Source organism: Canis aureus, chromosome 1, assembly GCF_053574225.1.
Source record: "Canis aureus isolate CA01 chromosome 1, VMU_Caureus_v.1.0, whole genome shotgun sequence".
Lineage (NCBI taxonomy): Eukaryota > Metazoa > Chordata > Mammalia > Carnivora > Canidae > Canis > Canis aureus.
Genome location: NC_135611.1, coordinates 49,699,430 through 49,714,494, shown reverse-complemented (window position 1 = coordinate 49,714,494; position 15,065 = coordinate 49,699,430). Strand labels below are relative to the sequence as shown.

Sequence of the window (15,065 nt, the reverse complement as noted above, 5' to 3'; positions counted from 1 at the left end):
CCAGTCTTTAACAAAAGCCTCATCAATCAGAGGGGGAGGGTTGCCATATCTTCTCCAGTTTGACAGGAGGCGGCGCCAGCTGATGAAAAGGAAAGTGCCCCCCTGCAGTGGTCAAGGCTGTACTTCAAATCTTCATAAGGGTGGGTGGGTTTAGTCCATACTGAGTACCTGCTGTGCTGCTTGCCCCCACAGCATTAGTTTACTAAAGGCAAAAATAGGAGACGAGAAAGAACCCTGAGTGTGCAGAGTTAGGCATACAGCAGCAAACCCACAGCTGCTTGTGAGGTTCTCAGGGTCAATGTCAAACAGGGTCTGAGGCCTAAGACAACTTCCTGGGGATGGAGAATGTCTAGACAAAAACTAGTATATTAACTTTATTTAACTTCAAACTCTTAAATTTAAAAAATTACTGTGAGTCAAAATCACTAAAGTTTAATCCAAACTACCAGTAATCAGAATAACAAAAAAACTTGTATAAGAATATCTCCACCAGGGACACCTGGAATCAAAATGTCTCACAAAGAGAACTCAGCAGTTGAGCATCTGCCTTCAGCTCAGGGCATGATCCTGGAGTCCCAGGATCGAGTCCCACATCAGGCTCCCTTCATGGAGCCTGCTTCTCCCTCTGCCTATGTCTCTGCCTCTCTCTCTCTCATGAATAAATAAATAAATAAAATCTTAAAAAAAAAAAAAAAAGAATATCTCCACCAATTTCAGACAATCTTCAAAATGATTTAAAAAAAAAACCAGGAATCTAAATGTTTCCTAAACTAAAATGAATCCAATAATCTGCAAGATTCTTCAGCTTTATAATCCAACTTGAGCTACGGACCCACTTAAGACACAGACTTTGTCTCTCCGCTTTTTTCCAAAAGAACATTAAAAGCTGTCCTTGGAGAAAAAAAGAATGATGCGAAGAGCTGACACACACACAAAAAAATCTAAGATTATCACTGGTCACTTTTACTGAACCACGTATGTCATATACTCACGTTTTAAAACTGTTAAGAAATAATCAAAATGGTACACAACGTACTTGTACAATTCAAAGAATCACTGTAAACTCCTGTACCTACCACCCAGCCACACCCTCCTGTACTCAGTTTATTTTTAGTATTTTTTCCAAACTTTCCTAAGGCCAAAGTTCCATGTACTATGTGAGAAACGGGGACATAAAGAAAACACTAAAAATGATCTTTTTATTTGCTAATTACCAGCAAGATTGACTTGTGACACAACTGCTGCTAGAGTAATGGAAAGTCTTGGCCTACGGGACTAACAACCCCTAGCCCTGAAAAAACACATAAAGCTAGGTTCTAGAAAGTTCTGACAGAACAAAGACTTGGTAAAATTCCTTAGGGCTCTATTTAGATAAAGATCATTTACAATCTTCAGTTCATTTAACAAAGACACCCAAGCTTCTCCCACCACTTCTAGCACCTAAGGAGAATGCCAGGCAAGAAGTTGGCTTAGGCCAAAATACGCAACACAACCAAGTTCCCAAGGTCCCTCGACCATTCTTCTCCCCCTTTCGCAGGCAGGCCTGCAACTCAAAGCCCACAGACATAAGTTACACAACACCCGGCTTCTAAGCCATCCTCCTCACGGCCCCTCCCTGGAAGGCTGACTCAGCATGCTGCGGCAGGTCTGGGGCGCCCAGCACACCCACGGCGTTCATTCTCCCACCATCTCACTGGAAGTCAGTTACCTGAGAATCCTGGAATCAAAATGTCTGGCAAAGAGAACTCACTGAAATGGACCAATAGACTACATAAAATCTGCACTGGAACCAAAACTGACTGGGGGCTGAGGGGTGGGGTTATGCACAGAGTATCTTCCTGCCTCCTTAGAGCGCCTACTCAGGGACATGGATATCCAAATGGAGTAGCAGTGGAAAGGCAAAGATACTAAAGCCTTCTAAGAAATCCTTCACCACCACCACTGCCAAACCTACCTATGTCTCTACAAACGTTGATGAACAGAGAAGTGTCCGGGTCAGAGTCATCCACCAAGTAACCCCCACTAATCTTGATCAGTGGATTTAAATCATGCTTCTTGAGCTCTCCATCAAATGCATAGCATGGCACCTAGAAGAGAAGAGAAAAAGTGAGTCTTCAACATGCACCTCCTTGGGCTACCAGCTCGGCAGAGCCTCTGACCAATGTCGTCTAACACCAGTCTTCACTGCTTAGGGGAGGCCATGAGATCACCCGGAGACAAAAGAAACAAAGCAAAGGCCAATGAGAGCTTCAGCTGCTCTGCATTTAGCACCACCATCTTTCCCTCCCTCCTGTCCCATCTCCACTGGCATGCTATAGTAACTGCCAGCTTACGGATGTCCTCCCTCCCCTCTACACTGCCCATGGCCCTCATGCCAGAAATCTGCCATTTACAGTGAAATTACTTGACTGGTTCCTCCTCATCCACCCCCCTTCCTCCTTTTCCATTCTCTCCTGCATGTGGGCATGGGAGGTTGCTGTTCCCACCACACCAAAACCACTCCCACCACATCACCACTGACCACCTGATGTCAGACCCGATGTGCATTCTCAGCCTCCCCCTGGCCTTGCTCACAGCGGCATTCAAATGCCACTGGCCCTTCCCTACCAGTTCTTCCCTTTGCTGCCTGGTCCCCTAGAGACTCCTAGTTTCCTTCCACCTGCTGGCTGCTCCTTCTCATCCTCCTGGGAACGTTCCTTATCTCCCTTCTAACTCTTAATGCAGAGGCAGGCACTCCACACCTGACTTCTCAGGCCATTTCCCTGTCTACACCCATTCCCCTAGTGATGTCATTCGACGCCAACCAATGATTCCCAAATGTATGTCTCTTGCCCAACTCCAGACTTCCTAGCCAACCACAGTAGATCTTGTTTATCAGCAGACTCTGGAGACAGGATGCTTGGATCCAAACTCTGGTTGCTGACACTTAGCATGACCATGAGCCAATCTGACCTCAGTGCCTCCGTTTCCCCATGTGTCAAATGGAAATAACAGTCATAGCTCAGAGGGTTGTTGTAAGGACTCAATGAGTTAATGTCTGTAAAGTTCTGGGTGCAGTTCCCATCAAGCCCACATAACTGTTGTTACTGTCCCATTATCACTTACATACTCAAAAGCATCTTAAATTTAACATTTAAAAATGAGCACTGGGTGTTACATGCAACTGATGAATCACTAAATTCTACCCCTGAAACTAATAATACACTATATGTTAACTAAATTGAATAAAATATAAAAAATTCTACCCTTGAAACTAATAATATATTTTATGTTAACTAATATTGAATAAAAATTAAAAAATAAGTAATAAACCAAAAAATAATAATTAAAAAAATAAATGGGCCTTTGATTTCTCCCCTAAAACCTACTCTTACTCCAGGGTTCTCCATCTCAGCATTCAGCCGGCTGCTCAAGCTAAAACCTTAAGATCACCCTAGACCCTAACATTCTACCTTCCAAACCATCAGCAAGTCCTGTCAGTTCTGAATCCTTGATCAACAGACGGTCCCTGACCTACAGTGCTTCACCTTATGGTTCTTCAACTTTGCAGTGGCATGAAAGCGATATGCATTCAGTAGAAACCATACTTGGAATTTTGAATTTGAGCCTTGTCTCCAGGCTGATGATCTGCAGGTGGACCCTGTCTCTGATTCTGGGCAGCAGCGGCTCCATCAGTGGGCGACCACAGGGGTAAACAGCACACTGACAACGATTCTGCACCCATATAACATTCAATAAATTACATCAGATGTTCAACACTTTACTATAGAATAGGCTTTGTGCTAGATGATTCTGCCCAACTAGAGGCTAATGGAAGTGTCCTGAGCATGTTCAAGGTGGGCCCGGCTATGCTATGATGTTCCTTCATAGCACTGATGTGTATTTCCAGGCACTGCCATTTGCTGACTTGTCAGCTTCCTCCCACGAGTGGGTAAGCTCCCTGAAGACAGGAACTTAGTCACTCCTGTAGTCCCAAGCAAGGGGCTTAGGATAATGCCTAGAACCTCACAGGGGTGCCTCAAACACCTATTTAGTAACACATGAAGACAAGTTCCCCCTCTGGTCATCTAATCCAGCCCTTACTGGATTCCAACTTATGATCTCTCAGCTCTATGAACTAATGTCCTCTCATTTTTAAAATTTCAAGGAACCCATCACAGTTGGAAGAGCCTGTGCTTTACAAAGTCTATTTCTGAAGGCGAAGCAGTCAAGTCCAGAGATGTGCTCAAGAATAAAACAGACCCTGCTCATGTGGTTAACACCACCTACTGCTACGTCTTTAGGGAAACATCCCTTTAAATCTTATTTCCAAAATAATACACTATCATTTTAATCACCCTGCCAGAGGGTATCCCAAACTTCATGTTCTCGGCAATCATTTCAAACTAATTTGTTTCATCACTATCTAAGGATGATTTTCCTAAAATTTTGTCTGTTAGACTGAAGCTATTCACAGGCAGATCTAAATATATAACAAAAGTTAACTGCTTACTATGTAGCTAACAAGTTTTTCTTAGAAAGATGCTATCAAATCTGCAGGAATGCTCTGACCTACTAACCCTTTTCCGCAGTCTGGTTCTCAGCGATTTCACAGTGATCTAATGGATCGAGTCAACCGGCACCTCCTCCCGGCCCCAGGGGACTCATGAACTCATTTCAACCAGACCCTTAAAGCAATCTCTCCCAACATCCACAGCGGATCAGTGGTCCCGAGGATGACTGAAGAGGCTGGCGTCTATCCCAGGGCGGGGGGGTGCACAGGCACACAAAGCCAGCAAGGTCAGAAAGCCAGGCACCAAGCCTAACACTGCATCCTGCAGAAAAGCAACCAAAATTAAAGGTATTACTGCATACTGGGACCAGGTTCCAATGTCCTGCAAATGTAAAGTCTGCCATCATCACACAGAAACATCAACTCCAGCAGGGAGCGACCCGGGTGGCGTGTGGGACACAATGCAAGGAGCAAGTCTCTAGCTACAAGACCAAGGCCTCTGAGAGGAGGGAGCAGGCTGGGAAGGAAAGCCGGGACCACGTGTGAAAGAGCTCGTAGTTCTAAACTAGCTCGATTTCACCAAAAGACTTAAAGAGATTCCAGTAAGCAAGGTCCACAGACCCCCCACTCGAGGCAGTTTTAGCAACTTCTGGCCGGCTCTCTCCTCCAGGAAGGAACAGAAGACACGCCTAACACAGCACCCCACAGAATTGGAGCATGCATCGGAAAAACAGTCAAGGCTCCTGGGGAAAGTCCTCCCCACTTCCTGCTCCACTGAGTAGAGCAATGGAGACATTCATAAGAGCAGGAATGTAGCCGCCGGGGAAGGAGGTCGTTTGCCAGCTTCACACACCACACAGTGAATCAACCTAGTTAGTGCTGTACGTATATTAACTGTATTTATGTAACTCTGGTAAGAACACTAGCATGTCAGTCCTGAATTTTCTGTGTTCCCCAGAGCGCTACAGTAAGGGGACGTATGTCCAAAATATTTTAGAGAAATTACTATCTTAAAAAACAAAAACAAAAAACACACACAACAACAACCCTACCAGAATCAACTAAACAAGCATTATACGGGCAGTCTGTAAAGGCAGCGTCTGGAACCATCATGAGCTTTGCCCGCCCAATTACTCTAAGTCGGACAAAACCACTGACAACAGAAATGAGGTGCAGAAATCAAGACTCTAGGGACACTAAACCAAATCTGGGTTTCTTTATTTTTTTTTTCTAACATAAAACATTTACTACGGTTTTTGAAGTGCTACCAGAGCCTGCGAGGTGTAACAATGTAACCAAATCTTGCTGAAGACAGACAAGAGGAAATCTGCTCCCTCTGAACTGCTGGGGGTGCCGGGCGGCTGTTCAGCAGCAACCACGCTCTCCGGCTCCTCCCGGCTCAATTTCTCTGTCCCTGAGGCAGAACGGACCCAGGTCGTGAGCGAGGACTTGCCCTCTGTGGCCTCAGTCTGTGGGTTCTCCAAAAGCAAGAGCCCTCTCCAACTTTAATGAAAATCCTACTTCTGAGCCCACGACAGGCCCTCAATAAATGAAAACTGCACGAATAAAGAGCCCCGGTTGCCCCGCAGACCTAAAGGGAGTATCCCTGAGAACAAAGCACACATTTCTTGTGCATCTTTAGGTCAGCTTCGAAGAGAAATTAAATGTCACTGTTTTAAGAAAACACATAGACCATCTCTCTCGCCTCATATACCAAAAACTGATTAAGAGCAAGAGGCCCCTGTTCACTTCCCTCCAAAGAGCAACAAAGTAAATTAGTTTAGGCTCTGTGAGTCACACAGGTCTCTCTTGTTGCTGTTCTTTGCTTTTTTCACAATCCTGTAAAAATGTAAAAAGTGTTCTTAGTTCTGGGGCTGTACAAACATGGGCCAGGGGCAGGCTGTGGCCCAGGGGCTGTAGTCTGTGACTTCTGACCTCCAACACAAAGAAACAGAAAACAAGTAACTATTTGTGGATTTATTTTGCAAAGCAATATCCACCCCCCAGGTAGTGGGAGACACAACTGTCAGTTCAGCAAAGCAGCAAGGCAACGGGACGCTCAGTCCAAACAGGAAAAATGGGTATCACTACCGAGCTGGAGAACCAGAGCCCAGGAGGACATCTGTGGGGCACGGAGAGGTCTGAGGTCCCACAGGAGACCTGGAAGCACACCCCTCCCGTGGTTCTCAGATGCTTTTCCTGCCACTAACCATATACCAGGAGACTCATTAACCGAAGTGTTAAAATTCAAGGTTTCATTTGACATTGTCACCTCCAGATCAGTTTCATTGTACATTATACCTTCACCCTTTCTACACTTGGAACTTCTTTCTCTCTGAATGTTCCTTATGCTCTTTTCCGGGAGGCAACATTTTGCCTCTTCTACTTCCCTATCAAACTGCCACATTTGAAAAACCACTGATCATTTATTATTTATAACTTAATTTAGCTTTATTTTTTAAAAACAAACTCCTCCCTTTTTACCCTTCTTAAATGACATCGTATTGGGCCATCAGTGAAAATAACGGATTGCTCCCATTTTCAGTTCCTAGATCCTAAAAGAGTCTTTGAAATCAACCCTTCAGAACATAAAACTAATGGAGTGATGTGAGAATAACCAACCCATAAAGCCTGTCGTCTAAGCCAGCACAGAAAACCACTTTCAGACCTGAGGTGGTGAGAGGGGAAACGCCATACAGCGGAGCCAACCTCAGAGGCCCTGGGCCCGGGGAGAGGATGGTTCATTAATCACCAAAGATGACTTGACCAAACACCAGGAAAAGAGTAGAAGGAATTCCAGGAGACATCTAGTCTCCAAGGTGAACAGCAAAGGACTGAATGGCTTAGGGACACCTGGCCTAGACTCACAAAGCATCTAGAAGCCACTCCAAGGCCGAGGAGACGGGTGCCAGTACGGAGAGTGAATAATATAAACACAAGCTCAACCATGTCAGCCACTGGGTTGCACAGCACCAGAAACCAAGAACTAACTGAGTAGACAGTGAGCCAGTCTACATCCAATCATATCCTGTGATTTTAAATGCCCTGTCCTAAAAATAAAAACCACCCAGCCACATTTTAACAATTATATCACATGGTATCTCTACTCAAATGGAATTTGAAAACTAAAAAAGATTTTTACCCCAACAGGTTTGGGCCAGGATTTCAATTCTTAAGGTCTCAGAATGTCCTTTATAAAGCACATGACTTTGAGTCCCCTTGTTACCTCTTTTTTAGCCTTAAATGTGTCTTTCTTGCAGGCAGCAGTAGTCCTCCACTCAAAGTAATGCACACAGTCTGTTGCAGTTACAAATTCAGGAGTTCCCTATTTAAAAAAAGTAAAAATAAGTTACCATACTGCATATTGTAAGGGTTTCCCCCCCCCCCCCGCCCAACTTTAAAGTTAGAAACAGTAAGGGCTAATGAAAATTTTAAAAGCAGCAAGAAGAAGGGGGAGGAGGGAGGACACCAACTGTTTTAGTTAATCAAGGTCATCAAGAAGTTCCCAAACCCAGAAATTATGAGACAAAAGCTTCGTGAAATCACGTTGGAATTTTGGTATAACTGGTCCAAAGCTGTTCTACTGCCCCAACTATGCAAGCACAGTAAACTCATGGGATGCAATCCTCGGAGCCCTTCCACTCTCAAACTCCAAATGTTCTCTTAACCAAATGCCAACAAAATCAAAGCCAGAAAATGTGACCTCATACTTCCTGTAAGCTGAGGACGGAGGCCCATCTGGACCCGACCGAGTTCACACACCAGCCTCGCTTTAGACACCCCCACACTCAAGGGAAGCCCCTCCACACAGACTGCAACCCGGGTCGACTCCAAAATGGTCAACCACAGCGCTGCCGGGTGATTGATACGTGACACTGAATTTACCTCCACACTCCCGTGTGCAAATCTAGGGGGTTCTTCGCAATTCTGGCTCTTGTATGATGAATACAGAATTCTTGAAGGAAATCAGTTAAAATTAAAGCAGCAGCTAGCTTACTCTGTAACACAGACCTCCATATTTCATACCACTACAAACAGATCATTTTCTAAGGTTTCAACATAGACAAGAGTGTATCTGACAGGCTGGTCCAAAATTAACAATTTTAAGTTCTATTTTTAAAGTTCTTCAGAGGAGACAGAATGGGCCTGAAGATGCCACAGTCACAGCACCAAATTCTAAAAAGATACTTTAAAGCAATCTGGTAGCCCACATGAGCTCACTCAACCTTATTTTTCTAAACACTTGGGTTCTTACTCTGATTAGAGAACATTCACAGGATCTGTATGTAAATTGCTTCTCCTAAAAGCTAGCAATTATTTACTGAAAGTCCCTTTCTAAATACCAGAGATTAAAACCAACAACTCACATGCAATATGGAAGAGTAAGAACAAACAACATGCTTTAAGTAATGATGCCCTCTTGCAACTGGTCCAAAGCTGTTGCACTCAAAAAAGGTATGATTAGGGGCCATTACCTACTGGCCAAGACTTCTCCTAGATAGATGTTGGTCTCTCCAATTTAATATAAACGAGGAAACAAAAACAATTTAAAAAAAAAAATAATAAATGCATTGCCCTAAAAACTACCAAGATAAAAACGCTAAGAAAAGAAGTTTTAGAAAGAAAAAAAATTAGGGGGGAAAAAAAAGAAAAAAAATTAGGCCTACAATGTAAACACTCAACAGTGTTTTGAATTTAAACACACTAATCACCTTGAATTGTAGTTTTATACAGGATGTAGGTCAAGTTTCACTTAAAAGTTGTAACTATGGGGTAGGGTTTGTTTACATATTGGTTCGTAATGGTGATGGTGTTTTGGTTGCTGGTTTGATGGTTCTGTTTGTGTTTTTAACTTTGCTCACTTATTCTTCCTGGAAAAACACTATAGCAAGAATGCCTAACAGGCAAACATTTTTAACAAAAGGAACATTATATAAAGTACTTGCTGTGGACTCACCAAGGTTTTCCCACATAAGAAGGTGATGCTACTTTGGATTTTGTGACTTGGGTTTTGCTTACAACTCTGTGTTGTGCTGAATTCCAGCAGGGATCTGGTTGCAGTTTTTGAAGAAAAATCACCTATTTGGAAAAGAAAAGCATGAACCAGTGATAAAACATTCATAACCATAAAGCCATCTCCAAGCATAAGCAAATTAAAAGTGGTACATAATTCATCTAAAGCTTATAAGCTTACAAACTGTCCCTTCCCCAGAATTCTCATCTGATGAACAACATCTCCATCCACCCAGTTGCTTTTCAAGCTCCAAATACATTACATGTGAGTCTTATCTTTCTCTCATCTACCACATTCAATAAATCAGAAAGTTCTAATGGTTTTACCTCCATGTCAAATCCATCCACATCTCTCCACCTCTACTACTGCTACTACTAAAACCACTATTACCTCTCATCTATACTCTGGTGATAGCGTAGGATCAGCCCCCTTGGCTCCACTCTTGTCCCTCACCATCACCCCCCAACCCAATCTATACCTCAACCAATGTGACCTTTGAAAACACAAATCAGAAATATTTAACTCAACTGCTGAAGTTCAATAACTTCCCATCATACAGGCTATAAAATCAAAATTCTTAAGAATGGCACTAGGGTGATTACATCTCATTTGCCTGGTATGTCACCGTAGGTAACAAAAGTATAATATGTCTACATCACATCAATATAGTGATCGTTGGTATAGGAACAGATAAACTGAAAGCAGATTAGAACAGGAGCACAGAGATATAATGTGTGAATCAAATCTTACTATATGACAGTAACAGATCAGAGGGCAAAAATGAGACTACTCAATAAAAGGAGCTGACAACAAAATGACAACCTATATGAAAAAGAGATAAAAATTGGATCCGTCCCTACCTATCACTATATGTGAAAATCAACTCTAAAACAATTAAAGACATAAAAATCAAACTTTAGAAATTTTAGAAAATAGTGTATCTTTCATACCTTAATGTAGAAAAAATATTTAAGACTCAAAAACCATTAACTCCAAAATTATCAGTATATTTGACTTCCTAAATCTAAAAGTTTACATTCTTTAAAAATATAGCTTAAGGAAAACAAAAACTAATTGTAAACTGGGAGATACACAGAGCTGGCAAAGAACTGGCACCAAGAATATAGACACTTACACACAAAAGAATAATTAAAAACTTTTTTATATTACTAGAAAGTGAAACAAAATGATCTCTGAACTGAAAGAACACACACACACACAAAAATGAAGAGGTAAGGGAAAACCCACCAACTAGTCATGTCTCGGTGAATTTTAATATCAAAGCCAAAGAGAAAATTCTAAGGCTTCTAGCGAGATAGAATAGTCACATGCAATAGATAACTCAATATAAAATGGATAAGATGCCATCAAAGGGAAGAAAGAGATGTCAGTAAGTATATGAAGTGATAGATGTTCAACACTACTGGTAATCAAGGAATTGCATACCGGGACCACATGACATACCAATTACAACCATTCCACGGACACAGGTTAAATACCAAGTGTTGGAGGAAAAATGGTCTAGGTCTCCTTTGTTGCTTCAGCATGGCATTAGGTCCTAAAATTGAACTTTCATGTACCTCGTGAGCTACATATTCAACTCTCAGGTATCCACACAAAAGAAAACCATATATATGTGCACATCCATATATGTAATATGTATACATACACACATATACACGATTTTATAAATGTACACATATATATGGTCTTACATACAAAAATCATAAATGTAAAAAATAAGAAACACATGAAGCATGAGCAAAAACCTGGAAACAACTCAAGTGCCCATCAGTAGAAGGGTGGATAACCTACCTTGGGAGAGCCAACACAACATTATGTAAGAGTTCACAGGAGCAAACCCCAGTGAAAGGTAACAAGGTGGTGGATCTTTAGCAACATGATATCGCTGTTAACCACTTTAAGTCTCAGAAAATCACACATAGCATGTGCATACATTTTCTATGAAGATAAAAAAAAATCACACACACGCAGACTTTTGAGAAAGAGACAAAGACGGAGAAAGGGAAGAAAATTTTAAATACAGGCTAAGGATGGGGGAAACACGCAGACACTGGCTATTCTCGGATCACTAGATTGTATTAGGGATGGGGCTCGTTACGTCGTCCAAAACAGCTAGTGGAGAAAACAGAAAAAGGTCAGCCCACGGATTAGTTGTGACTGTATCACGAACCGATACAATGGTCCAATTCGACACAAACACCTGAGATCTTTTTTTTTTTTTTTCCAAGAAAGAAAGAAGAGGAGGAGGAGGGGTCAAAACCAGACCCGTGGAGAGGGGTAACGGGCTTCAGAGCTGCCCCCGCAGCACCAGGCTCACAGTCCACTGGTCCTTCCCGACTGCCCGCCCGCCACTGCGCGAAGGTCTGCCCGAACCGCTCTCCCTAAAGCTCCCGACATCTCTCCGAAAATCCCTCTCGTCGGCCGGGACCGAGGACAGCGCCCCGCAGTCTCCGGGACCGAGGACAGCGCCCCGCGGACAGCGCCCCGCGGACAGCGGCGCCGTAGCCCCGCCCACAGAGGGCGGGCCGGGGGCGGGGCGGGGCCGGGCGGGGGCGGGGCCGGGGCGGGGCTTCCACGCGCCCCCGCAGCGCGGCGCTCCAGGAGACGGCAGGAGGCGGCGCGCGCCGCGGCCACAAGGGGGCGCCCACAGGCCGCGCCCCCCGCCGGGAAGACCCTCCCCCACGCCTCCCGCCCCCCACGCGGCGGCCCCTCCGGCCCCGCGCCCAGAGCTCCCGGGGCTCCTCGTAACAGCTGGGCCCGCCCCGCCCCGAAAAGGAACCGCGGAGGGCCCGGGCCTCGGGCTGGGCGGGATCCAGCCAACCTCCGCCGCCGCGGCACGGGGCACCGGCATCCCTAGGCGCCGGCCCGCATCTGCACCGCACCCGCCCGTCCGCCTCGCCGTCTTCCTCGGCCCGCTCCGCCCGGTGGCCGGGACCGGCTGCCGACCCCGGCACTCGGGGAGAGGCCGCAGCGAACCGCGGCAGACAACGCGGCAACCGGCCAGCCTGGCCGTCCTCCCCGGGCGAGAGCCGGGCGAGGACTGCGGGGCCGCGGCCAGCACGCCAGGCCCACGGCCAGCTCCCGAGGACGGCGCCAAATGGGCTGGGCCGCGCTCGCCGGGCCCGCCAGACCGCGCCGGGTCCTCCAGACCGCGCGCCGGGCCCGCCAGACCACGCTCTCCAGGCCGGGCCCGCCAGACCAGGCCGCACTGGCGGGGCCCCAGCAGACCAGACCGCGCAGGGTCCTCCAGGCCGCGCTCGCCAGGCCGGGTCCTCCAGACCAGGCTGCGCGCGCCGGGCCCGCCGCACCGCGGGCTCCCGGCCGGGCCCGCCAGACCAGGCCGCGCTCGCCCAGGCCCGCCAGGCCCGCCAGGCCCGCCAGGCCCGCCAGGCCCGCCAGGCCGCGCCGGGTCCTCCAGACCGCGCTCCCCAGGCCGGGGCCGCCCGACCGCGCCGGGCCCGCCCGACCGCGCCAGGCCCGCCAGACCGCGCGCGCCGGGTCCTCCAGACCGCGCTCTCCAAGCCGGGTCCGCCAGACCAGGCCGCGCTCGCTGGGCCCGCCAGACCAGGCCGCGCTCGCCGGGCCCGCCAGATCGCGCCGGGTCCTCCGGGCCGCGCCGGGCCGCGCGCGCCAGGTCCTCCAGACCCCGGTCTCCAGGCCGGGTCCTGCAAACCCGGCCGCGCGCGCCAGGCCCACCAGACGGCGCTCTCCAGGCCGGGTCCGCCAGACCAGGCCGCGCTCTCCAGGCCAGGCCGCGCCGGGTCCTACAGACCCTGCGTACCAGGCCCGCCAGGCCACGCTCACCAGGGCCCGCCAGACCGCGCCGGGTCCTCCAGACCGCGCTCTCCAGGCCAGGTCCGCCCGACCCGGCCGAGCTCGCCCGGGCCCACCAGACCAGACCGCGTTGGCGAGGCCCCACCAGACTAGACCGCGCCGGGTCCTCCAGGCCGCGCTCGCCAGGCCGGGTCCTCCAGACCAGGCTGCGCGCGCCGGGCCCGCCGGACCGCGGGCTCCCGGCCGGGCCCGCCAGACCAGGCCGCGCTCGCCTGGGCCCGCCAGACCAAACCGCGCTTGCCGGGCCCGCCAGGCCGTGGCGAGTCTGCCAGACCTCGGTCTCCAGGCCAGGTCCGCCAGACCGCGCCGCCGGGTCCACCAGACCGCGCGCTGGGCCCGCCAGACAGCGCTCTCCAGGCCGGGCCCTCCAGGCCGCACTCACCCGGGCCCGCCAGACCAGGCTGCACTCACCCGGACCCGCCAGACCCGGCCACGCTCCACAGGCCAGGCCGCGCCCGGTCCTCCCGACCCTGCGCGCCAGGGGGCCCGCCAGGCCACACTCGCCCGTACCCGCCAGACCCGGCCACGCTCCACAGGCCAGGCCGCGCCGGGTCCTGCAGACCCTGCGCGCCAGGCCCGCCAGGGCGCGCTCGCCCGTACCCGCCAGACCCGGCCACGCTCCACAGGCCAGGCCGCGCCGGGTCCTGCAGACCCTGCGCGCCAGGCCGCACTCACCAGAGCCCGCCAGACCAGGCCACGCTCCAGGCCTACCAGGCCTCGCCTGCAACCCTCGGCGTCCCCGGCCGAGCCCAGCCGAGCTCGCAACTCGGCCTCGCTGAGGCTGCAAGCCCTGGCGATCCCGACTTCGCAGGCAGCCTCAGGGCCCACCGTGCGGCCACCGGGCCTCCCCAACACATCGCTCAGAGCCTGTCAGGCAGGCAGGCAGCCCTCCCCGTGCTAGTCACCAATGTGCTCCAGCAAGACTTCCCTCTTCCCCACTTCCCTTTCTTTATTGTGTCGTGTCCTTCAACGTGTACTATTCACGTGTTCTTTCACCAAATGAAGAAAAGAATCCTCTCCACCCAATTTTTCCCTCCAGCTGCTGCCTCATTTTTCTGCTCCTCTTTATATTAACACTTTAAAAAAAAAAGAGAGAGAGAGAGAGAGAGAGATTTCTATTCTTGCTACCACCAATTACCCTCCCCACTCAAATACTGCCCCTTGTCCCCTGCACTGGCTGCTCCCCCCAGAGCTACCTGACTCACTCCCTCCACTCCAAGTCTTTGCTTAAATGTCACTTTCTCAGCGATACTTACCCCCTTTAATATTCTTGAACACACACTCCTGAGACCTCCAGCACTCCTGATTTTCCTTCCTTTTCTTTTTTACAGCACTTGTCACATTCTAGCGCACTATCTAGTCACTATTTCGGTCTGTCCCCCACAACACTATTAGTATGTAAGATCCACAAGAAAAGGGATTTTTGTCTGTTTTAGTGCTGAGTGAGTCATTCAAGTATTTGTTATAAATAAATAAATGATTAAATGTTGTCTGTTTCAAAATATAATTTATACATGTATCTTTTAAGATGTGACTTAACCAAGTGAATCAGAATACAATATACTACAGTTTATGGAACCCTTCCAGTAGTTAGGTGGTGCCAGCATATCTGCCACAGTTACCAATGCTACCAAAAAAACTACCGTGTATCAAAATCTGTGTACAGTGCTAATTCCTCTACTGGTAAGACTTACAAAAGTA

At 48.3% G+C, this 15,065-nt stretch overlaps 1 protein-coding gene across 1 annotated transcript in view; it reads right to left on the bottom strand.

The window, feature by feature from the left end:
- The window catches only part of IGF2R (insulin like growth factor 2 receptor), a 99,459-nt gene that overhangs the window by 61,458 nt on the left and 22,936 nt on the right, over positions 1-15,065 (bottom strand). Inside the window, exons 3-5 of the mRNA XM_077899126.1 lie at positions 9,450-9,571; positions 7,719-7,817; positions 1,955-2,087 (exon numbers count right to left, since the gene is read on the bottom strand). Of these exons, the coding sequence (XP_077755252.1) occupies positions 1,955-2,087; positions 7,719-7,817; positions 9,450-9,571 (354 nt within the window). The remainder of the gene's footprint in view (positions 1-1,954; positions 2,088-7,718; positions 7,818-9,449; positions 9,572-15,065) is intronic.